The sequence below is a fragment of the Diplotaxodon limnothrissa genome, linkage group LG15 (genome assembly GCF_057381915.1).
Source record: "Diplotaxodon limnothrissa isolate DT_005_m linkage group LG15, D_limnothrissa_male_GT1.1, whole genome shotgun sequence".
In the NCBI taxonomy this organism is placed as follows: Eukaryota; Metazoa; Chordata; class Actinopteri; order Cichliformes; family Cichlidae; genus Diplotaxodon; species Diplotaxodon limnothrissa.
Genome location: NC_140610.1, coordinates 20,151,344 through 20,176,074, shown reverse-complemented (window position 1 = coordinate 20,176,074; position 24,731 = coordinate 20,151,344). Strand labels below are relative to the sequence as shown.

General features: G+C 37.9%; 1 protein-coding gene across 2 annotated transcripts; it reads right to left on the bottom strand.

Moving 5' to 3' along the window:
- Positions 1–1,736: 1,736 nt before the first annotated feature.
- Positions 1,737–24,611, bottom strand: ttc13 (tetratricopeptide repeat domain 13). 2 transcript variants are annotated; one of them, XM_085372249.1, is made up of 23 exons: positions 24,443–24,611; positions 21,997–22,091; positions 20,379–20,454; positions 20,234–20,304; positions 20,026–20,091; positions 17,865–17,957; positions 15,239–15,355; positions 15,045–15,155; positions 11,313–11,395; positions 11,058–11,199; positions 10,733–10,907; positions 9,591–9,747; positions 8,949–9,079; positions 8,730–8,862; positions 8,036–8,128; positions 7,738–7,821; positions 7,530–7,614; positions 7,024–7,133; positions 6,197–6,332; positions 5,052–5,131; positions 4,717–4,795; positions 3,239–3,318; positions 1,737–3,157 (listed from the first exon to the last, which is right to left on the bottom strand). In XM_085372249.1, the coding sequence occupies exons 1-23, from the start codon at positions 24,609–24,611 to the stop codon at positions 3,043–3,045; spliced, it is 2,481 nt and encodes an 826-aa protein (XP_085228375.1). In that variant the 3' UTR covers positions 1,737–3,042. The 2 variants fall into 2 exon arrangements, with proteins under 2 accessions (XP_085228375.1, XP_085228376.1); XM_085372250.1 differs by having other exon boundaries at positions 7,024–7,130.
- Positions 24,612–24,731: the final 120 nt, after the last annotated feature.

Below are 24,731 nucleotides of genomic sequence, written 5' to 3'. Positions count from 1 at the left end.
AGATGTTAAGATTTTCACTGGGAGTGCCCAGAATGCACAGGATTAGACAGGAGTACATCAGAGGGACGGCTCAGGTTGAGCAGTTTGAAGACAAAGTTGTGAGATGTGAATGTTCAATAGTTTGGACACGTGCAGAGGAGGGATGGTGAATATACTGGACAAAGGATTTTGAAGATGGAGCTGCCAGGCGGGAGGTAAAGAGGAAAACCAGATCTGCTGTGGTGACCACTAGAGCGATCAGCCAAAGGAAGACGCACACTTCTTTACTGACTTCACTTTCATTTGGTACATGTAATTTAAATATATATATACGTTGTAAGGACAGAACTGACGGTCTGCCACACCAAAACATGAATGCATTTTTCTTTCTTCTTGACTAAATTATTGTTTGTGAACTTCTTGTGAGGAAAACAAAAATCACCACAAACTGTTAAAACTGTCAAACACTTTTATTAACTGCTGAACATTCATTTCATAAAAAAGTCCCTCCTTCAAGTCTGAAGACATTAGATAAGTTGTGCACTCCTCACTCTAAAGCCCATTGCAGAAATAAATGACTGGGACACCCAGCACAGAAAAGAAAATAACAACCAGTTAGCATAACCATCGATAAGAAAAAACCCCAAAGGACCTGACGTTTTGGTGAAGTGCGAAAACCAATTAAACACTGGAGAGACTGCTTTGTTGTGGACATTCAAAAAACAGAACTACTGCAGTATTGATATGACTATTAATGGTGTGTCTTTAAGCATCAAAGGCCACAGAATATGATAGATTAGTCCAGGTGAGTCACACCTTCTCATTTTGTTCATCACTGTGCTTAAATTTTATTTCCATAGGTTACTGCATGTTTACATTTTACCTAAGTGAAAAAAAATCCTGCAGGATTCACCCAGATTTTCTGAAACAACAAACCAACAAACAAAAAAAGACCACACCATCAGTCTTATTATTTAAACTGAAGTACATTCCAATTCAGACCAGATTTTCTCCAGATATCAAAAACTCAAACAAGAACTTGTTACATATGTAATAAAAAGGGGGGTTAAAATAATCAAAGACAATATTTTAATCTTTAAGACATGTCCCTTATCTCCCAAAGATATTGCTCTCAGGTGTGATGAGGAAGCAAACTGAATCTATGAGCTAATATTCGATGTAAGAGAGGCAGCTGATGCAAGTTCGAGGGAAGACAGGAAGGAAATAAATGCGGTGTGCTTTTCTCCATCCATAATGAATCTTTAAAGGCACAACAGTCACAGATGTTAGAGGACGATCATCTGAAGTTCTGGTCAGGTAAGTCCGATTACATTCATAAACTTTAAAAATTTAAATGTAGTGTTTAAGAGCTAATGATTGAAACTATAAAGAAGTGTCTTCTCATTAAGCCAGTCTGATTTCTTTGTGGTTTTATTTACGGTGAAATTGTTTTATGTTAGCCATTTAGAGCTACATGTGCTTAACATATTTATTCGATCACCAGAATGCAAAAGCTCTCTAATCAAGAGCTTAATACTTAATGCTCAATACTTTTAATGCAAAATAATATAAATAATTATCATTATCCATCAATTTGTAAATGTAGGTTTACAAAAACAAGCAATAAAATAGTAAAGCAATTATTTTTTGATTATAACACCAAATTGCAATCATTTACCATTGTTGCTCCATGGAAGAAAAATGTTTTAGTGGTTGAATGTTATGCTTGATTGGGCCAGGTTAAACTTTGTGTATTTAATTTTTTGTTTTAAACAAGTTCTGGGGAGATTTCTAAGAGTTTTTTTGTTTTTAATGACAGATGGTCTAATGCATTTGTAATGAAAAAATCCCCCAAAATGATTGAACTTATAAAAGACCAGAGAAAAAGTCAAGAAACTTTTTGACTTTTTGTAATTTTTGTAGATTCAAAACTGATAACGACAAGACACCTGCAGATTTGGTGAATGTTTGATATTTTACGCAAAAAGCACCAAATGGCTCTGAAAGCTCTCTAAAATCTCTGACTGCTGTTATTCATCATTAACAAAAAGAAAATAATAAAATAAATCATATTTGCTCAAGTGCTGACAAACAATAGCCCTGAAAATTTTGTTCCATATTTTTAAAACCCCCCAGACTCATTCTCTGCTGAAAGGTTGGATTCTGTGTGCGTGCACAGCAGTGGTTTAACAGAAAATGTTTAAAGTGCCAATTACAATCTTTAATGTTAAATAAAACCAGAAAGTGCCATTTCACATTCTTGGTAACCTAAAGTAAGAGATTTCGGCATGACTCTGCAAAGAAAGCTTGTTCATACCGACCGATGGACAGATGGCGTTGGTTGTGCTTTGGGTGTCTGAGGCACGAGGCCTATAAAGCAGAGAAAGAGCAAAAGGTGGACAGAATCTCTTCTGCATCCCAAACAAACTGAAACATCCTGCTTTCACCATCCAGTATCGTTTCCACAAACACAGAGTGTGGATCTAAGGAATTAACATCGGCCAGTAATAACAAAAGCACCTAAATTTATCCTTAGAGTTCTGTGAGTTAAGGTTGTGCTATAAGAAGTAGAAAAGAAAAATGTTGAATTGCCTGACAACAGAGGTTGAAGAACTTAAAACAGGTGGCAGAGAGGTGACTTAGCACGTCAACCTAAGATTTCTGAAAACCCTTCAAACCATGTTTTTTAAGTAGAAGCTGATTTTTTACATGGATTTAAGGAGAAACAACAGGCAACAAAGATTTGGATAAAACAGTAAGATCAACTTTTGGTAAATTAAAACAGAGGTCACCTCTTTAAAGAGTAAAGCAATCCCATGAATTTGCATTAAAAGCCTTTCACTTCCTTCAAGGTTCAAAAAGAGCTCACACTACTACTTTGCCAAAACCCTTATTACATTTTAAATAATTAATTCCTAATTAATTGTGCCGAGATGGTTTTGCCGATCTCAGTCCAGTGTTGACTGGGATGTAGAAGATGACGGTCCCTTAGGCTCTACCCAGTGCAGGAGCTTTATTATTAAGACTTTCCTAAACAGACCTCTCTGCAGTGCACAAGTCGTGTTAAGACTTTTTTGGACAATGTGAAGATGAGTCTGTGTTGAGGACCTCAATCATTGTTCTGGTTGTCGGGAAGGACTCTGATACAGATGGAAGACTCTGGTACCAACTTGGTAAACTAGAGAGGAAGAGAAAATGTCAGATAATGTGCCTCTGAAGCAGACAAATAACACACCAGAGAAATTATTACTCTTTGTACCTCTTGAGATTCATCCAGCTCTTTGCTGTTTTACTGAAGCTATCTGGACTGGGTGTGGTCATGGCTTCAAAATCTACCAGCTGAAAAGATATATATATATATATATATTTAAATCAAGCAAAAACAAACAAACAACCCCCCCAAACTCCCACACAACCGCAACCAGCTTAAAGGATAGGTACAGTAGTTGAAGCGAAGGCCACATTTCCATAAATAAAGAGACGTGTAAATAAACCTGAGCACCATGCTTTCCAAGACACACTTGAAGTTAAACAAGCCAGTTCCTGCTCTTTCTTTGCAGTGCAGATTTACAAAAAAAGAAAGCTTTTCTAAAAATTGACAGATAACTTTATAGAAGTTAAACGCTGTGTAGCAAAAATGAGAAGCCCGCTTTCTTTCCAATGTGGTCAGACTAAATCATGAAGGGTTTTGGAAAATTCCTTAAGAAGCAACAATATGAAGAAAAACACAGCAGGGCTGCCAACTGTTCATACCATCTGTGAGACACCTGCTTTCACTCTCGACTTGAACACGAACAAGGAACGCGAACAATCCTCTCTTACATGCAGTAAACGGCAGGAGACAGAGATCAGCGATACCAGGATGTATCATAGATGAAAGACCACATCTGATTTTAGACAAGGACTGACCCCTGGCCCACTTTCAATTCAGCAGATACATCCCAGCACTTGTAATCTCTAATTATTAAAGTAAGTACCAAAAAAGCACTGCAAAGTTGAAGAAAACTATGACCTGAAGTTTAATTAAACATGTTTATTAGTTAACATATGAGAAGCAGGTGAAGGCAGCAGACACTGATGTCATCACTAATCAGGCAAAAAGAACTAAACGGATTTAAACCGATTATCCTGGACTGTTATCAAATATGTCAGCAAGGGAGGTTGCTGCAGAGCTAATGGTTTTTCTTTCTTATGAGGAAAAAGTTTTCCAGTCTGATTATATGTTATTTTGAAGACTGAACCTTTGCTCTGCTGCCACTCTGGACCACTGAAACCATCTGGACTTTGGCTGAAGTGATGATGGTCCAAAATTGTACAGAAGATGAAGTGACCACAAATCACCAAAAAAATGTAATCTCTGAATGTTGCACCACTCCTGCAAGAGGAAATCATGAAGTCTGCAGTCCTTCTGCACCAGGTAAATCAGCACCTACATGTACATAGTGCTCATTTAAACACGACTTGAGACCTAGAAACACATTCTAGACCGTATAAGCAATGTAATCTTACATAACATATGGTAGAGTAAGCACCAGTGTAAATGACAATGGACAGCTTTCAAATTTTTGTTACCCATTTTTAAAAAATTACATTTAAAATATTTAATTATCTGCTAAAAAAGTTGCATTTGGTCCTATGCATTACTTCCATATATAACAAATGTCATAGAGATTAGTGTTAAGTCAATAAAAACTTGCTATATATTCTTCTACTGAAGTAAGATTCACATTAATTTACCTTTCCTTTCGGGATCCTACCAATGACCTCTTTCCCACTGGCCATCAGTGCCCCCATCACCACTGAGTAAGCCACCACACTGAGGAGAAAGTGATGCTTCATTAGCTGAATACTTCCTCTGACATGTTTCAAGAGTTTCAAGTTTCAAGACCACAGACTAAAATAACACTAATATTATTATCCTGCATTTATCTTTCAGTCTTACTAGGCCATTGTTTCTGGGAGTTTTTTCCAAACTAAGATGACAGCTACAAAGAAACTCTCTCTCCCATTTATCATTCAAATGTAGAAATGCTTCATATTGCACCTGTGGGCTGTTTTGACTTTGAAATTACCTGGATCCTCTGGAAAGAGGCATGAGGTTGCAGAAGTAATAAACCAAGGAGAGGATCAGGTTACACACTGCATCTGCATCCTGAAAGAACAAAGATCATCACAGAATCAGCTGTTCAGTTGTGAACAAAGGCTTAATGTAGTCGTGACCTCTGCTGCACTGTGTGCTGTCTTCAGTTACGGTTTATCTTAACGGGGTGAAAGCAGAGAAGGCTGCAGACATAATAAAACAGAACAAAGAGCGAAAGCCAGGAGGGATGTTCACATTGTTCCAGGTCTCTGTTACAGAGGAGTGAGAACATCCTGTTTAGTTCTTGTTTGTTAGTTGTTTAGTCAGGACCACTGTTGTGCTGTCTGTATAAATTAGCAGACAAGTCACGGTAGGCTGCCGGCACAGATTTTTTAATCAAGACAAACTGCTTAAATGGTTTGTTCTGTTTATTCCGGCAGTTTGACAGAAAACCATCAACAGAAATGAATGGCAGCAAATAAACTCAGCTAAATCCAACAGTGACAGAGAATTAATCAGTTCTACTCATAGTTTGCTTGTCTAGACAAGTAAAATATGTGATTCCAGTAGAGAGGGCCAGAGTGGGAATAAGAGGGGAGAGGAAGACGCTGAGGAAAAAACAGACATGAGGCTTATGTTTTGTTTTGCTTTTGAACACTGCCTTGTCTTTTCTAAAGTGACTTTTATCTCTTATGTAAAGAGATTGTAAACAGCCTTGCTACTCTAATAAATAATAAATACGACTTAATGTGTTTTTATGTTTATATTGACAGATCCATCTGTTCTCCTGCAGCTGTGACTGTTTCTAGCTCGATACAAAACCTTTTTGCTAGATACTGCTTGAACAGAATTCAACTTGTAAATATTTTCTATTTATTCTTCAGAAAATATATTAAAAAAATCTTTTTGCCAAATGTCCAAACCCCAGACACTAGAGACAATATCAGAGATATGAAACCGCAAGAAAAAAAACTAGAACCAAAGCTGGAACACAAAAACAACATTTTATTTGCAGGTATTGCTTTAGAGAAAGGAACATCCTTTGTTAACTTAAGATGTCATCTACTTAAAGCTGTCCAGAAATGGATATTTCACATTGCACCACCATCTGCTTTCTATTACCAGCAGGAATCTTACCCCGAGTTCGCTTGATAACATCAATGCCTTTCCTTTGGCTGTGAGGTCTTTGTAGATGGACTCTATTTCTGACTGGTACTGCTGCGTCCGCTCTTCAGTTGTCTGCGTTTCTACAGAGAATAACATGTTTCCCACCCTGAAATAAAAGAAAATTAAACACTTCAGAGGGTAAAACTTGGAAATATCTGGTTATGTGTGTAGAAGTGTAAAGCATCTACCTAAAAACTGTGGAGCACATGTTAAAAAACAGGTGTTACTGGTTTTTGCAGTAATGAGTCTGCACATATTAAATGAAAACATTAAATTTCAACTGCCCTCCTTTTTTAAGTAGTCACTTTTTTCAGAGATACAAAATTCCCATTGTTTCTGACATTTTTTAAATTTGATTTCAGTCAAAGTGAAAGGACAAAGTCACGGGGAGCTACAAAAGATGAATAGTACCAGTGGAAAGAGACAACTGTGCAGGTATGGCTAATAACAATAATAATAATAATAATTATTATTATTATTATAATGACCTGAATAATTCTAATTCAGTTCAAAAATCCAGCGCTCCCAATGCTGATTGTAAAACATGTGAAATTCTGACAGTTACTGCTCCTTATCTGTGCACAAGAAACATATTCTTAGCACCTTTTGATTGACCTTTGTGTTGTACACGTACCTACGTATGTAAATACTTTACTGTTCATGAAATATACCTTCTAGGAGATCCTTGTGATTATTATTCCCCTGTTCAAATATTTATATTTAATTTTTATATGAAATGTTAGTGTTGAAGAAAGTGTTCTTTTAGAATATTGAACACAGAGAACGGCAGACTGCACCTGTCTCCAGTGATGGTAATGGTGAAGCCATCGTACTCTTTCCCAGGGTCCTTCAGGCTCGGCACCTTCGAGTTGACTGTGAAGCCATCTCTGGTTTTACTGTTGAACTGCTTCAGGAAGAAACACACCAAACAAAAAAACAAACAAAAACAAAACAGGATGTTGTGCTGCTTTAAAAGGTCTCTTATGGGCAAACATTCATCAATATCAAAATATATTTTAAACTACATGACAACCAAATATTGATTAAATTTAATATGGAAAAATGTAATACATGCGTTTAAACTTTTATGTTTTTTTCAAATTCAGTTTCTGTCAGTCAAGTTTGATGTGATTTTTTGGATCAACAGCATATAGATCTAGGCTCCAGATCTAAGCTATAGATATAAGTTCACACACAAAACTGGGAAGTAATGAACATCACTAGTGTTACTAGTAGACTAAAACTAATATCCACTTGAATCCTTGAGTGCAACCTGAACTAGATTCTCTCATATCCTTCTTACCTTCATTATAGGAAGCAAATCTTCTACTTTATTCACATTTTCTAGAGCTTGGCGGACTTCCAGGAGGCCTCTGGGGTTGTATGCCCTGAGACAGACAATAAGAACATGTTGGTTACAGAAACAGCAAAAACACTGCAAGAATAATTAAGCCATAGATGATGCTTCAAGGAATTCTGCAAAGTCATTGGAGTTGTGATTCAGGTTTTACCCGTGGTAGACCAGTATTCTGTCTTTGATGAAGTCAAGTATGTTGTCAAAGTAGGCAAGGTATCTGATGTTGATAATTTGCCCCCTGGACAAATAAAGAGGGAAAAAACAGACCTCAATATACTACTTTTCAAGGAGCTTCTCAGAATGAGGCTCTCAAAGGGAACAGAATGATAGAGATACGTCATATTCCAAGAAATTGAAATAAATGTTTCTGCACTACAAGGTGAGGCCATATGGAAATTCAATCCTGTAACCCATGAGAGTGTTTGACGCCGTCTTCGAGGCCAAGTTGTTACCTGATGAGGTTGATGTGATTGTTGAAGCCTCGACTGAGACTCCTGGCAGGCATCTGGTCTAACCACAAAACTGGCTGGTCTGGATCGGCGATCCTACGAGTACAGGAAAGGCCCGTTTAGTGTTTCAACACTGCAATCTAATTAACCACACATCAAACACTCTAGTGGGAAAGTGACTTGTTGAATTTGGCCAGAATTGGTGAGAACAGGCTAGTTACCAGGATAAGTAAACCACAGTGAAATGTGAAAAACGACCTGACTGCTGAGTTCTTTCTAGTGCTCACACGGTAAAAACTTAAGCCATGTGTCAGCTTCAGTCTAGACTTCATTTTGCAATGCAGGACAGTTGAAACATCATATGTCAGCATCTGTATCCTTCCTATTCCTTCAGTTTTCAGTTTTAGAGTCATTTCCTGGAGATAATTAGGATCCCATAGTTCCTCTTCACAACACCCAATTTCTTGTGGAATGAGAAAGAAACATTTTTCTAGGTGTTTTACTCATTAATGTCTGTCCAAGCTAAACATGCACTTAAAAGAGTGATGCTAAAATTAATTCCCTACAGTCTCTGCATTATGCCACTCTTTTCCAATGGAAATACAGATGTCAAACATAATGGTGCCTCCATAAATTTGATCTGAGTGATCTCATATAAATTTGGTACAAAGTCCTTTTTATTTTGTGTGTTTCTCACCTCCTCCATTTGACTGCTATGTCAAACATGTCTCTCCACTGCATTTGCCTGGTTTTGCCGTTGACTCGCACTTTGGAGTTGCTCCATGTCCGATGCATGGCCTGCATTACCTCTAAGGTTGCTAATCCCATGGCTGAAGAAGCACAGACAGCTCTTTATTTTTAGGCTCTTGTTAACACTTGGTGATCTTTTCAAACTGTGGCATTGTCTCTGTGGTACCTCTGTGTATTCTTCTGTTGGGTAGAAAACCAGGAGTGTCATACTGCATGAGTGCCCCCAGATGGTCGGCCGTGCAGATCAGCTTCTGAACTTCATTGCTGTAGCTGTCGAAGTTCTGTGGCAGCACGTCTCTGCCAACCAGAAAGACGTGGAGAATAAGGCTTTCATGAAACGCACTTTTTTTTTTCCTAGACACTGGCTGTCAACCTTCTACAATATCACAAAACAGATGAAGTAGTTCGAGCCTGCTGACATGCATGCATAAAAACATCTACTTGATGAACACAGGAGCTTTCGTGTCATATGGAAAACATGGCAGGTGTTGGTTTTCAACCACAAAACGCTGCCTCGTGTTTTAGCTCATGAAAACTGCTACAAACTGAAGCTCAGGAAACCACAGTTATGATGGTCCTGATTTTCCTAGATTTTCTTATGATGACAGACTTAAGGTGAAGCGTAGGGCATCCTAAATTAAATTCAGATTGAAATGTGAAAATAAATGTAATCTGTCACAATAATTTCTGCTTTGACCTCAGAGAAAGCTTGACATTTATATAAAGAATAGCTAGATTAATCACTTCATCATCGCAGCATTATTACAGTTGATCGTTATGGTCAGAGTTAACAGTCCCCCAAACCCACTTGATATGTGGCTGCAGGCCAGGCTGTTCTTCATAGTCCTCTATTAAAAAAGGCAGGTTCTTGGCCCAGTGGTTCTTAAAGTTTCCCGGTAAGTCCTGGTCCACGTTGTACTCTGCTACTGGGATATCCAGGTGGGAGTGCAGGTAACGAGAGTACTCTGGAAGAAATCAAGTAAACAGGACCTTTATGTGAGAAGTAAATAGACCAGAGGTGGTGCATTATGAGGTGGTGGTTTAGGTCAAAGGATACTGAAGCTAAAAATAAAGAAAAAGCATGGTTAAGGTATACAGAAGAGTCTATCATGGCCAAATAATACAAAAAGGGCACAAGCACAAATGAGACTGAATGAATGAATGCTTTCTTCTGATGAACCAGGAGGACATTCAGAAGCCTTAATTTCCTGTTTTTGTTTTGTTTGTTTTTTTAAAAAGCCCATCAAATTCTAACATTCCTGGGTTTTTTAAAATTGCAATAGTTCTCCTGAAAATTAAATCAGAAGAAAATGCTATTCTTTAATGCAAAAGTAATACACTGGAAATACTCCTCTGTATGTCACATCTGGTGGCCTTGACCTCAGCTGTGCTGCATGTCACTCCCCCCTTGTTTCCTCAACTTTGTACTTTAACAATTGTTTTAATGAAAGCCTCCAATGCTCAAAGAAACTCTGAACATTTGAAAATATGAAAAATACACGAAAAAACAAGCAATGTGACGTTTTGGAGAATCTAAAATATAACTGTCCGTTTCCTTTTTTGTTAAAACAATTAGTAATAATGCATTCAGTATAGACTCTGTAATAGACTGCACACCTATGCCTGAACAACTCTTGTGCTCTAGGTTCTTTGAAAACATGTCTTGAATGGACTCTATAGGAAGTCTCCAGGTGTCACGTGGTATCCTAAGCATGTTAGCGGCAGTCTTATAAGCTGACAGTTGTAGCTGCCATAAATCACCCCAGTCATTGGTTTCTGAGGTTTGTTCATCTGCCAGTTTATCCTGTAGGCAGAGCTCTGACTTGGAGAGCAGACTTTTTATTTACCCTGTAAAATAAGACTGATCTTGAATCAGCATTCTTCTCTTTATCTGCGATCAGTCATAATGTGTATGCATGTGTGTGTGTATATATATAAAGACCCACCCACCTCTGAGGTATTTAACTTTGAGGTATTCAGAGCTGGCTTTTTGCCCCAGCAGAGGGTCGTTCAACATGACTTTAGTCTGAGCTTTGATGCCTTCGTAAAACTGCCCCATGGCCACGTGACTCAGCCCCTTCATGTACTGACACACCTCGTTGTAAGGCTCCAACTGAAGACACCTCTGAGGAAAACAAGAGAATTACATTGCATGTGAATCCATTACCACTTCTTTCCTTTTACTGCTAGCAAACCCTGTGTAAATTAAAAATTCCTAAAATTGCAGAGAGGGGTGTAAGGACAGCCTGTTTTACTTCGTTGTGGATAATTCTACCTTGAAGTTGCCTATGGCCTCCTGCAGAGAGCCATGGTGGTACAGCATCATGCCACGGAGCTGGAGAGACTGGATGTGGTTCTGATTCAGCATGAGGGCTTTCTGGAAGCTCTCCATGGCTGATTCAAAGTCACCAAGCTCTCTGGGAGAAGGAAGAGGAAAAGCAACTGTTGATATTTGGCTAAATACCCTATGTCAAAGTGACATCCTGCATTTATGCATGGAGTAAGAAAGCATGCTGCAGAGTGCTTGTACCTGTAGGCCTGTCCGAGGCTCTTATAGGCATCTATAAAGTCAGACTTCAGTTTCAGTGCTTCTTTAAAGGTCTCAATGGCTTCCTGATAAAGAAAAAAGCAACCTTTCACATACATTGACAACACAGTTGAGAGGAAATGCATTAAGGAACACGCAGACCAGAAATTCTGAGTCAGCAGGTGGTTCAGAACTTTAACACATTCAGATTTTGTCTTATGTAACCCCAGTGTGGACATGGCTAAATGCTGGAGTGTAGCAGTAACTGTTTAACACTTAGTTTAACAGTTAAACTGTTTACTATAATTACAGTCCTAGCTTTACAAACAAAGGTGACAGTAATGCTGATAGTTTTAGGTGTTCAGCACAACGTTATTACAAAATATTGTGGCAAGCCAGCCAACTGAGATATTTAAGAAATCAGTATCATAGTGATGCAACAGAGAGACTGAGACAGGGGATCATCAGACACCATCTGTGACTATTCACACCAAGTGCCATAGAAAGCCAACTAAGAACTGTTCAGATATTTCAGCCTGGTCCAGCCACTCTTTGCATAGTAAGGTTGGACAGTTGGACGAATTTATCAACCATCGACGATAGGTTGAGCCTTTCACTGGTCGTTTTATTTATTTATTTGCCCATGAGTAGGTTTGCTAATAATGTCAGTTGAAGCTAAAAGAAGCAGTCAATGGGGGGGGGAAAAAAAAAAAAAAAAAAAAAATAGGGCTGTTTTAACGTCATCCTCTTCCAGCTGGGAGCAAATGCACCCTCCTCAGACTGCCCCCAAATGGAGCGATTTATTTACTCAAACTCATAACAGAAAGAAAGGCAGCAGCCTATGTTCAGAAATAGAAAACAAAATATTTTATTTAAATATACATCTGCACAAGCGGTGGTTGCGGTTACATCCTCAGGTTTGGCTCTTTAATCCAGTTTAAAGTCAAAGAAATCCGAAATTGCTGACTTTCAATTTTTTTGGACAACTAGTTCCTCCAAGTTTGGACTTCTTCTGTGTTCTAAACGTGCAAAACAGTCCGTGCATGATTACATTGCTCTGCCCATCAAAAAGTCACCTGTGCAGATATATCGCCTATCGTCATATATGGGACCGATGAATGTCAGTTAGAAAAAATGTACATATCGCCCAACCTTAGTGCATAGCATGCAAATAAAAAGCAGATTCCACCAATGGGCACAACTCTCTCATTTAGAGTAAGCAATTAGTTCAACAATCACATTCGCAACTATCATTAAAAGCGCTAATGTTGTTGTTTGCAGTTAACTGTCAGCTGCCTGCAGGAGCTGCAGCTGGGATTCCCCCAGGAAATCCTTTATGTTTAGCATCTACATGTCATGTAGATTCAAGTGCTGCTCTGCACACATTAGTCAGTGTGTGGGAAATAAAAATGCACTTGGCTTGGGCAGACTTTAAATTAACATAGTAATTAGAAGTTAAGCAACATCTTATCATTCATCTACCATTTTTACTTCCCTTGTGGTGCACAGCGGATTTTATCAAAGACGAAAGCAGCTACCCCAGCATTAAGAGACACTTTCAGCATGAACGTGCTAAACATCACCAAGCACAACAAACAGCTAGCAGAAAACTCTGGTATAACACAGCAACAATCTCATCCGTCAGAAAGGCCAGGAAGAAAATGAAAAAAAAAAGTCAACTTTAACAAAGTTGACTTTTGTTAAAGCAAATTGAATAACTTTACCAAAGCATGTGGTTCCATCTGCTTCACAGCTGCATATATGTAAATAAGTTAAATCTGCAGACAAGCTTAGAACACAATATGCATGAAACCCAATAAGCTTGAGCTTGTATTATTCATCTCCTTCCCTTCATCTCCTGACACTGTAAGTCGCAAATATAATATTTAAACAACCCCCCCAAAAAACCAAACAAAAAAACCAAACAGTCAGCTGACATTTGAATACATTTCTGTGACTGTGTTTCCAGCAGCGAGCTGAGAACGACCCTGTTAGTTTGCATTAAATTAAATCCTCTTTGATGTTGTTGACTCAAATAATATTTTGGTAATTAAAAAGTGAAAAGATAAATATAGACAGGATACACAAATGAGGTGTAATCATGCACTAACAGGATGTTTGTGCAACAAAAACTCTGTTAGTGAAATTCTGATATATCTGATTGTAGAAAAAAACAAGAGCAAAACTCCAGACTGTCAAGTTTGATAATGCTATAACATACAGTGGAATCCATACTCCTTATAACAAGAATAAACAGTAAACAGGGAGCTAAAATTAATAAAAAAAATGGATGGACATAAATAAATTATCATTAAATATAAATAAAACTAAAGCAATGTTTTTTGGTAATTTAAAATATAATATAGAATTACCAATTATCATTGAAGGTGTACCAATTGATAATGTGAGTGAAAACAAATTTTTGGGAGTCGTAATTGATAACAAAATTTCATGGAAACTCCACGTCAGACACATAAAAACCAAAATTTCCAGAAGCCTCGCAGTTTTGAACAAAGTGAAACCATACCTTGATAAAGATGCACTTCGTACTCTGTACTGTACCCTGGTTCTTCCATATCTTACATATTGTGTGGAAGTGTGGGGAAATACATATAAAAATACAACTAATCCATTAGTCACAGTACAGAAACGAGCACTGCGTATTATTCACAAGGCTGGTTATCTAGATCATACTCACAAATTCTTTCTTCAGGCAAAGTTACTTAAATTCCAGGATCTGGTTAATTACAATACATCCATAATTTTGTATAAAGCTTTTACTAAACTTTTACCGGCAAATTTACAAACTAGATTTGAAATTCGAGAAAAGGTTTATAATGTGAGAGGCTTTGGAGAATTCAAATTACCCAGAACTCGAACAACCCGTAAAGGTTTTTGTGTGTCTGTATGTGGTGTGAAAATCTGGAACAGTCTGAGTTTACAATTGAAACAATGCAAAAATATTCATAGATTTAAATTTCTCTACAAACAGTTGGTCTGGTCACAGTATACTCAATGATGGGTTTTAGTGTGCTCTGTAATGTCTGTTCTCTTACCATTGCTGGTATGGATTCCAAAATAAAAAATAAAAAATAAAGTGTGCGTATGTATGTACATATATGTACTTGTGTGTGTAGATATATATGTATGTATATGTATGTGTGTCTGTTACTTGTAGTTATTACTGCCTGTTACCTGTGGTAATGCAATTTATAATTTATATATTCTGTATTCAGTTATGAAGGCTCTAATTGTTGGTTGCGAGCTGCCGCTTAGATGCTTGTATCTGCCCGGGGCTGTTGATGGGTCTGTATGCAATGATGGGCGTAGCTGCGGGAAGTTTATTGTTTTTTTTTGTTGATGAGTGAGTATAGGGGTGGGATTTAATAAGTTTTCTTCGTCCCACTCCTTTTTCAGGCAAGTTTTGTTTTTTGTTTTGTGTATTTTATGTTCAATATAGGTATTTGTTGTGCCTGAAAATGAATAAATAAATGAATGAATGAATGAATGAATGAATTAGAGATACACTTTGCTAAAAAAAAACAAAAAAAAAAAACAGCTAATCAGTGCACTATGTCATTATCTGTGGTCATATCTGGTTACAATAAAATGTGATGGTGGAGGCCACGAGTCTTCCAAACAGTAATTCATTAACCAGTGAGTGATATCACATTGTTTATTTATCTTTGATATGGACAAGGCCATACTGGGAATATGAGACTGTGAACAGCTCACCTTGAGCATGCCTCTGTGGAAAAAGGTCAGGCCTTTATACAGCATGGCAATAGGCTGATTCTTCTTAAGCTCTAAAGACTGCTGGAAGTCCTCCATAGCGGCCACATAGTCCTGAACAGAGAGCAAAGCACAGAGTCATCACATGGAAACATACAGGCATATATGTACGTTCATGCTGCATCTGACTGTCAAACCTCTGAAATGAAGAGCAGCGTTCCCCTGTGCCTGTAGAGACGAGCTGAGGGCTGTAGCTGGATGGCTTTTGTCAGGTCACTCAGAGCCTCACTGATGCGACCCAGAGGAGACAGGATCTAAACACACAAGCACCGAATTGCACATTTCATCTTTTTAATTTTATTGTTGCAAAATACTGATGAACTGAATTATTTTCTTTGCTTTTACACCGCATCGAAAGAACATTTGGGGGGAATAAAGATAAGTTTGTTGTTTTTATTTCATGAAAAACAGGCATGATTCAGTCACTGCAGTGCTCAAAAGATGACATCATTTTCAGGACAGGCTTTGCATATTTCTGCAAGGTAATGTTAAACTGCACAGTACAGCTAATACAACAGCATGGCTTCATAGTAAAAAGAGTCCAGGTCCTGAACTGGCATGCAGCCCACACCTTTCACCAACTGAAAACATTTGACACATCTGGACTCGGGACTGCTTCAGTTCCCAGAGGATTACAGCCTCTTGTTAAAAGGAGGAGGAATGCTACACAACAATAAACATGACATTTTCCCAGCTTTTTTAGAGACATGGGATGTTGCTGCCATCAAACACAAAGCAAACTAATATTATTCTCAGTTTAAACATTTGATAGGTTTTCTATGCTCTACTGTTAATAAAAATATGGTTTATGGGTTTTGAGATTTGCAAAGCATTTAATTCTGTTTTTATTTACATTTTTCACTGTGTTGTGTTTAAATTCAAATGGTATAAAAGTCCCAAAGAGGAAATGGTAAATAAAACAGCAGAGTGAAACCTGCAGTGGGGGAATTCTTTTCTTTAATCTTGTGAGAGTTGCCAGAACTCTAACCATGTCTGGTGACTGTTTATGTGCCCAACTGTTTTTGAATATTGCTGTTGCCTAATATTATTTGCTATACTGTAGCTTAAAACTTATTTGAATTCACTTTAAAATTTATATTTTGCCTCTTTCAAAATGACAATGCATTGTCGATTATTTGTAGTAAAAGGCAGCTGCTACTACTTCTATATGTGTTGTCCAAATATAAAGAGATCACCTTCATCAGTAACCATGATTATATGAAAAGTTGCTAACATTTATTGAGGATGTGTTTCAAGCCGTTTCTGAACATGTTAAGAGAATCAGACTCGTATAAAGACACCATTTCTCATATGTTGTGCACAACAGGATGTAGTCTGTGCCTGGCACGTTCTCACTTCTGTGTGGTTTAGGTGCAGGCTGAGTAAAATGTCCAGGAGGCAAAGCAGCTCGCTAGCTGCGAATTCAACATCCTCTAGTCTTACATCAAAATAATCGGATATCACAGAGACTTTGCAGTAGGAAGCTGCCAGGCTAATTTGCATTATCAAGTATATCTTGCTGGGTAATGCCTAGAAAAGTTCCAGGATGCAGTGTGTGTGAAAGCAGATGAAATCGACAAAACCTGTTTGGGGGAGTTATTTGTGAATAATGCAAATGATGTTTTATGATTAAAAAAAACTCTGTGCTTTCCAAACTGATCCAACTTCAACAGTCAAGATAAATCATTTGGGAGAAAATCAAAGCAGGAGGAGCTCATCAGACTTGGAGAGAGGTGACTGATTGCTTGGAGCACATTTGTAGCTCATTCACATTTTATGTCTGGCTGATGACTCACTGACTGCAGATCTTTTTCATTTGGCTGTGATGTATTTTCTAGTCTAAAAAACCAAAACAACACAGCTCGATGCATTTTAAAAGTCACCAACTCCACTTGAAAACTGAACCTAAAAAGTTCATGGAACACGAATTCTCTTTAGTACAACTTCTGACTGCTTGATTAGATTAGTCTTGATTAGACATTAAAGCTCAAAATTAATCCGAAACTTGACAATTAGAAGCAGAAAAATTAGCTACAAAACAGGAGGAAGGCAACTACATGTAATCAGTTTAATTATACTGCTACCAACAGTTGTTAAGATAAGATAAGATAAGATAAGATAGAACTTTATTAATCCCTCGGGTGGGTTCCTCTGGGAAATTCGACTTCCAAAAAGCACAGCAACGACCGAAGTTACAGTTACAGAATTGTTATATATATATATATATATATATATATATATATATATATATATATATATATATATATATATATATATATATATATATACACACACACACACACACACACACATATATAAATACAGAGACAAATATAAATAAAATATACAAAGGGGATAAATAGAATAAATAGGAATAAAAAATAAAAATACAAGTGAATTGCACATTTCAAGTATTGAGTCTATTGCACTGTTGACTATTTACAAAAAGTATTGCACAAGGTATTGTACAGTGAGGTGAAGAGGCACTACAGCTTAGTTGTTCCCCCCTCCTTTGTCCTCCTGTTTCCCCTCCCTCTCCCCTCCAGAGAGGAGTTAAACAGTTTGATGGCGTGTGGGACAAAGGAGTTTTTAAGTCTGTTAGTTCTTGTCTTGGGGAGAAGCAACCTGTCACTGAACAGACTCTTCTGATTGTTTATGGTTAAACTGTTGTCTTAGCTTGTTGCAGTACTTGAAAGCCATAAAATATATCAGTGCTGAGGAACACTAATAATAGATCACATTTGCCACAGAGTCACCTCTCACCTCTGCTCTCTGCTCGTAGACCTCTGGCCAGCTGGGCTCGAGGGTGATGACTCTGTTGAGCTCGTACAATGCCAAATCGGCATTCTTTATATCCTGGCATGGACACACAAGAGGAGAGAGGCACTTACATTTTGTTGCCATAAACTTTAACATATTGCGCACAAAACTTGGAACAAAGCCACAAACAACACCAAACACAAAAACTACTCTAAGCAGTTTTCTTCTCCCCCCTATTCTGGAGGGCACACTACCATAACCGCAGCATCCTGGCAGATTGAATTGGCATTCACTGAATGTCACACTGAATCACTCTGCATTTACCTGAAACTGCTGTTGTCAACAAAATACAGGATTCTTTTTATTTGAGGACAAATAAACCAAAACAAAACCCACAAACCTCCCCAAAGGCGTCCAACAAAACACATCCACACAGCAACTCTCTGTGCAGCCCGAACTCAGCGGAGGTCAGAATTGTTTTAAATTTGATTTTGAGAACAATTTGGCAGAACATAAAACGAGAATATGAATAAATATATTTCAACATCTGACAAATGCAAATAAAGGCTGTCCATTAAACAAAGTGTGTGTGCACAGTCTGAAGTATGAGTCATCGGCCTTGAAGTTTAAGCTCAAGTCCTTCACAGCACAGTAGTGAATAGTGTTTCTGACACATTGATAAAATACCAGCAACATTCTCTCCCAAGTAAATATCATAAGTGGATTGTATTTATAAAGTCTACATTCACACAGGACGTATTCTACATATGCAGAGAGCTACTGACCTTCCTATTAGTAGAGGACTCATTCTACCTCCTAAGCCACAGCCGTTGATGATCTCTTACGACAGTTCATAAATATATTATGACTAAGATGATATGCAGATGGATAACTGCTTCAGTAATGAAAACACTATATTATTGGTTTATTTCCCTTCTTGCAACATTAAATTATGCTTCAATCACAGATTAGCTTGCATTAAAAACCATTTTGCATAACACTGAAAGCAGAATATTAGTAGTGTTTGTTTTAGAATAGAATAGAATTCAACTTTATTGTCATTGCACATGCACAGGTACAGGGCAACGAAATGCAGTTTTGTTTTGATTCGCCTATTTAGTCATTGCAGACAGTTGTTTCCCAAAAATTATAGTGAAAGAATTTAAAAAGAATCTGCTCTGGTTACAGGCTTTGGGTTTTACTTTGTTGCTGGAGCTCTTTAAACATTTCAGAGGCTGGGAGTTATGACGGGCATCCTAGCAAACTAGGTGTAAAACATTATTTGCTTATATTTTAATTCAATATCTTTCATGCATAATCATTTACATATTTCCTGGCAACCTCTAGGGAAATTATGTCTTCCTCATGTAAGTTCTCCTGTCCAGATAGTTGCCAACAGGTCTCTAGGCCTGTGTGACTATTGCCTAAGGGACTCTGGGAATTTTTTGAGGATAAAAGGAAGATCTGACATCGAGTGTAAAACAGTCCTCCCTCTTTCTGAAAGCAGTATTCCTCAGATGCGTTCACAGACTCCCCATCTCTTTGTGGAAATAACAAGAGCGGTTACATCTGAAACCTCTGCTACTGAGACTTGTATCCCACAATACAAGAAAAGTTGCTTTTTAAGCTCATTTTGTGGCATTGTTTCTTTTAGTGGAAAGCAACAGTGCACATGCACACAAAGAGAGATTTACCTGTGAGTTTAACGTGCTCTCTGCTTTCACCACTTGGATATCAGGTCGCCAGTAAGGTTGCTTATAACCAGTGGCCCACTTTAAATGCATTTTAATGGCTAGTAAATAAATAAGTAAATTGTATTATTACAGCACCTTTAAAGTGCAACAAAATAATACATAAAAATGTGAGATGGTATAAAAGGAAAATAAAATCCTGGGAAAGAAACATTTGCTTTGTAGTTTTTTGGGTTGTTGCAGGAAAGACACACTTCAACCAGTTAGCCACATGCTAATTTGCATCATTTGTTCTTGGGCAGGTAGAAATCCAGACAACAAAAACATCATATAAAAAGGTTCAATATGTAGAAGATCCATTCAATCGCTTAATTTATAGACAACAGGCTTGCTTAAAACCAGTAACATGTTTGACTCATATTTGTGGGTGATAAAGTCTTACACTGGTGCTGAATTCTACAGCTGCCACTTACCTGCAGACTTTTCTTCCCATAAGCTATCCCTCTCCCGTAGATGGCACTGACCAGCTCTGGGTCACCCTGTATCAAACAGAACAAATGTTCAGAATACGCAAAGAAAGGTGTTTTGTTTGGCATCAAAAGAATTTCTACATCTCTCAAAGGTTAACTGAAAGGTAATTTTTGCAGAGCCGTATTGGGTAACATGTATGCACACACATACCTGCAGTAAGAGTGAAAAGTGTTTAATGGCTTCATCATAAAGTCCATTGCCTATGAGAACATAACCTATAGCTGCAATGACAGAAAAAGTGACAATGAAAAGCTGCATTTTAGCTGCACAGCATTTGAACAACATGCTGACTTACCAAGCTCTTCATTTGTGTTTTGGTTATCTACAGGAAAAGGTATTTTTTTCTGTTCTATAAACAATTTGGCCTGATTCTGTAAGAGATGGCGACAAGAAGAAAAAAAAAAAAAGACAAGAAGGACAAATTAGAAATGTCAAGAGAGGCACAAAATAATCATTTCCTTCCTGTGTGAAGGCAACTCGATTGAGTGGAGAAAAAACAAAAGATAACACTTAAATGCTGTCGACACCTGTGTTTTCAGTTCATTGGAGAGCTTTAGAACGTGTTGACAACTTGCGTAAAATGACATTTTCAATATAACTGTTAACAGCTTTTTCAAGGATATTTTTACGAGCGATTTTAAGAGCCCTGCTGAATATCTCAGGGTTACTCTGAAGAATTATCTACTGCTGAACAGAGAACAACTCAGCAACTTTTTATTTCAAATTCCAAATGCAGGCATAAAGATTTCAAAGTAGACCTGTAACTGGAAATTTAGCACATACAGGAATTTCAACCACAGACTCGATGTGCAAAATAAACTACTGCATTAACAACAATGCTTCTTTTTTTCCATCTTGTACTTGCTATGTTAACCCAAACGGCAGCACTGCAGTGGAATTACTGTATCCAAATTGGACAGCATGGAAATGTTGCTGCGGCAGCATTTTACAAGGCAACTGACAAGGCATGCACTTGCCCCATTCCTTTTATTGGGGATCCTTATCAAATCTCACCTAACATAAAACTGTGGGACTGCACTACTCCCACCCCACGCCCTAAAAAAGAAATCTTGATCCTAAACATCTTGCAGCCTTCATCACAGATCCCTTAGATCAGGTTTTGTCTTCAGTTGCTTCTGCACCTAGCATGCCAACCTGCAATTTTGTGTGTGTGTGTCACAACGTCTTTAGCACAGACGTTGCGTCTATCAACTCACTAACCACTTTCACCAACCCCAAAAAGCTATCTATCTTGCAGCTTGTGGTGAAGAGCACCAACCATGAGCTGTGCCGTACTCTTCTGTGTGTTTTTTTTTTCATGGATAGGAACTGCATTTTGTTTGTTTTTTGTTTTTGTTTTTTTTGGGGGGGGGGGGGGGGGATACATAGATCCAATATGATCACTACAATCAGTGAATGTCATTCTATTGCAAAATTCACCAGGTCATTAAATTTGGGCCTTTTTAAATGGTAAGTTGAAGCCCTGCAGTGTACATTTATTTTCACACACTGGAGCAGTGAAATAGAGGTGAATTATAGGGTGTCAGTATCACACTCCAACAGCACCTTAGGGTGTGGTTACATGTGTAAGCACCAAAAGCAACCACACCCATCACTGTGAGCTTAAGTATCTGATCACCACTGAAACTTAAGATTTTTTATTTCTCGCTGAAGAGAAAATGTGTGTAAAACTAAAACATAACCAGAATGTCTTGCTTTGGAAAAAACATAAAAAAAACATTAGAACACAGATTTCAAAAGGTTTATAAACTGCTTACACACACCTGTGTTTTGTGGTTTAACCTTGACTATATATACTTGACTATATATAAAATATACTATTTTTTTAACTCTAAAGGAAACCGTTACAGGCCATGGCTGCTCTAGATCTAGACTAGTGTTTGAAATCTCACCAAGATCTTCTCTGCATTAAGTGAGAACACAGACTCGCAGGGCGGGTTGCTTCCCTCCTCACAGTCTGGGTCTTCCAACTGTAAAATTGAAGACTCTGAAAAGACAAAGATTCAAAGTATTTATCACTGGAAACAAAACGGTTCATAATGGCAGGGTATTTCAGACCATTACGCTACTATGTCTTTTAAATTGTATTAAACATTGTAAAGTTTCAAAGAAAGAAAAGTATCTGAGAAGTTAAGCAGGCTTGACCTGACACACACTGAAATCCAAACTCATGAAGCCTGTTACAAAGTGCTCTCCAGGACATTTTCGGAGCCCCTCAGACCAAAAGGCAAAAGCTTTAAATCATGAGACGATGATCAATGATGTGCATGTGACAGTCTTTAAGTGCTGCAAATGTACAAAATGAATACTAACCACAACCATTTTTGTCCATCATATAAAAAGAGCATGCAGCATGGTTCCTTATAAACTTAGGGGTGTAAAGCCGCTGTGTTATTTTACTTTGTTTTGTACATTTTAGGTGTAATTTTCACAGTAACAGCAACCACCACATTGAGCCCTTCGGTGAGAAGAACTGAATCTTCTGATTGAATCAGAAGCAAGCAAAACACTGTGAAAAGTTAAGAAACAATGTCGTGGTTCATATTTCACAAATCATTAAGAATCTGTTTATTTCAACTTGTACAACTATATTATCTCTCATTATTTCTGTCCTAAATGCAGTGACACAGGGAAAACAAGAGGTGTCCGTAATAATTCCAACAAACTAAACGTGGGCAAAGAGTATGTTTGTTTGGTACACGCTACAACTACAAAAAGGCATTCTGACATTTTAGTGAATCTAACTTAAGAAACACACACACAAACTATGCAGGTAAAGAGTTTAGCATTTAAAGTTGTTTTTTAATGGTCTGTGTATAGGCTTTTTCTTGGATGTATGAAAACGTATGTAAGCATTGTTCAGCATATCAGTCTCCATTACCTTAATTTTCAGTTAAATATGGACACTAGATGAAGAAAAACAATATTTTTATGCTTGAGAAAACAAGACACATGTTTTAAAAGCACTAAACAATATTTTTGCTACAGTTCCGCTAAATTTCCTTCAGCAGTATAGCAGAGCTTCTTTGGTTTGGTTTGTAAGCAAGAAAATCCCCATCTCTACACGCCTGTATTCAGCTGTTGCGACTCTTAACTGGTATCAAACATAACATTTTCCCCCAGCAGCCAGCAGATCAGGCTCTTAGTGGTCCCTTGTATATTTTTAATGGGCCTTATATTCCATGTTAAGCACATTGAGTTAACATGTAATGTAACGTGCTACATTTTTCTATTATCAATTTGCACATGTTATCAGTAGATATAATTTTTTATTATCCTATATATAAAAATAATGAGTAACTGAAGCTTAGTGGAGTACATGCTGGGCTCATGTTTAGGACTCGCCCCTGCATATTGCAGGTGTTGCTGCTAGAGAGAGATGAGGTGGCTACTGCGAGCCTGCAGCAACATTTACAGGAAACCTGCCAAATTTAAAGGTTGCGTTAAAGTAAACAAGCATTTCATCTACATACAGACAGATTTTATCTTAGCTTCTTCTAAAGTCAGACGTGCCATCATGCAAAACAAACCAGTCAGGTGACGCATTGCTTTTCCTTACATTTAACTATCTAAACAGGCAATGAGATGAAAGGCTTGTATTGGTAAACTAAAGACTGTAGGGGAAAAAAACAAAAAAACAACTAAGAGTCGATTGAACACAAAACACTTTAATGACAAATCTAAGTAAATTTACGTCAGTTCCTTTTTATTTTGTTTTTAAGCAAGTGAAAGTAACACATTTACAGTTGGTTGTCTTTTTGTTCAGAATTCTAATTTTAATTAATATTTCAATGAACTAAAATGTCTTTTTCACACGTTGTATAGGTTTTTAACTCAGTTATAGTTACTGCAACAAGCTTTGGTCAGTCTAACTATAGAAGTGGGTGAGTTACTGACATGCCGAATGCAGCGAAAGGACATTGTAATTATAAAAAACTTTTCAGTTTTCCTCTTTAAATATTTATTTTACTGCTGCAGAAGACGACATTAAATTGCGCGTTCTTTGGCTGGAGTATGGTTTACTTCTCTTTGTTTAAGGTAAAACATACAGTTTGCTGACTGAAGTGAGCTTTTCGATAAGCACTTTTAAGTTTCTTTACAGTTATTTACACTTGAACTCCACTTCCTGTGTTTGAACTCTGTTTTCTTTCATATTTGGCGGAAAAAAAGACTATTTTTGAGGCAGGAAAGGCTACTCTTAATGATCCCTTCGAGCTGTCACCGCTTACTGTTATTGGCGTATTAACGTTAGCCTTTAAACGGTTGGGCTAGCCGGGTCCAAGTGACAGTTGTATCAGAGAGGACGTGGCAAAGTAACAGCGAAAAGGCAGACTTTACCGCAGTCAGCAGCGTAGTCCTCCCATTCAGACAGCGAGCTGCATCCCTGTTTGTGGAGGTCGTTGTTGAATAAAGTGAGAGTGGAGAAGAACTCGGTGGAGAAAATCGCCCGGCACAGGTACAAGAGTGAGAGAGCTACCACAACAACAGCCCGGCTGGCAGGGGCCATGTTGTGCTACATGTGTGACGCCACAGGGCGGAAGCTGCCGCAGTTCGACCCAAACGGGCACGCCCCCCTCACGCGCGAATCTGCGGGACGCGAACAAGAAGCCCGCAAAACGGAGGGAGC

Coding starts and splice junctions, on each gene's coding strand:
- ttc13 (XM_085372249.1), bottom strand. CDS start 24,611: ATGGCCCCTGCCAGCCGGGCTGTTGTTGTGGTAGCTCTCTCACTCTTG. Junction 9,748..10,732: donor CAAAGTTAAATACCTCAGAG/GTGGGTGGGTCT, acceptor GATTTCTTCCAG/AGTACTCTCGTTACCTGCAC. Junction 3,319..4,716: donor GTAGGATCCCGAAAGGAAAG/GTAAATTAATGT, acceptor ATATCTTTTCAG/CTGGTAGATTTTGAAGCCAT.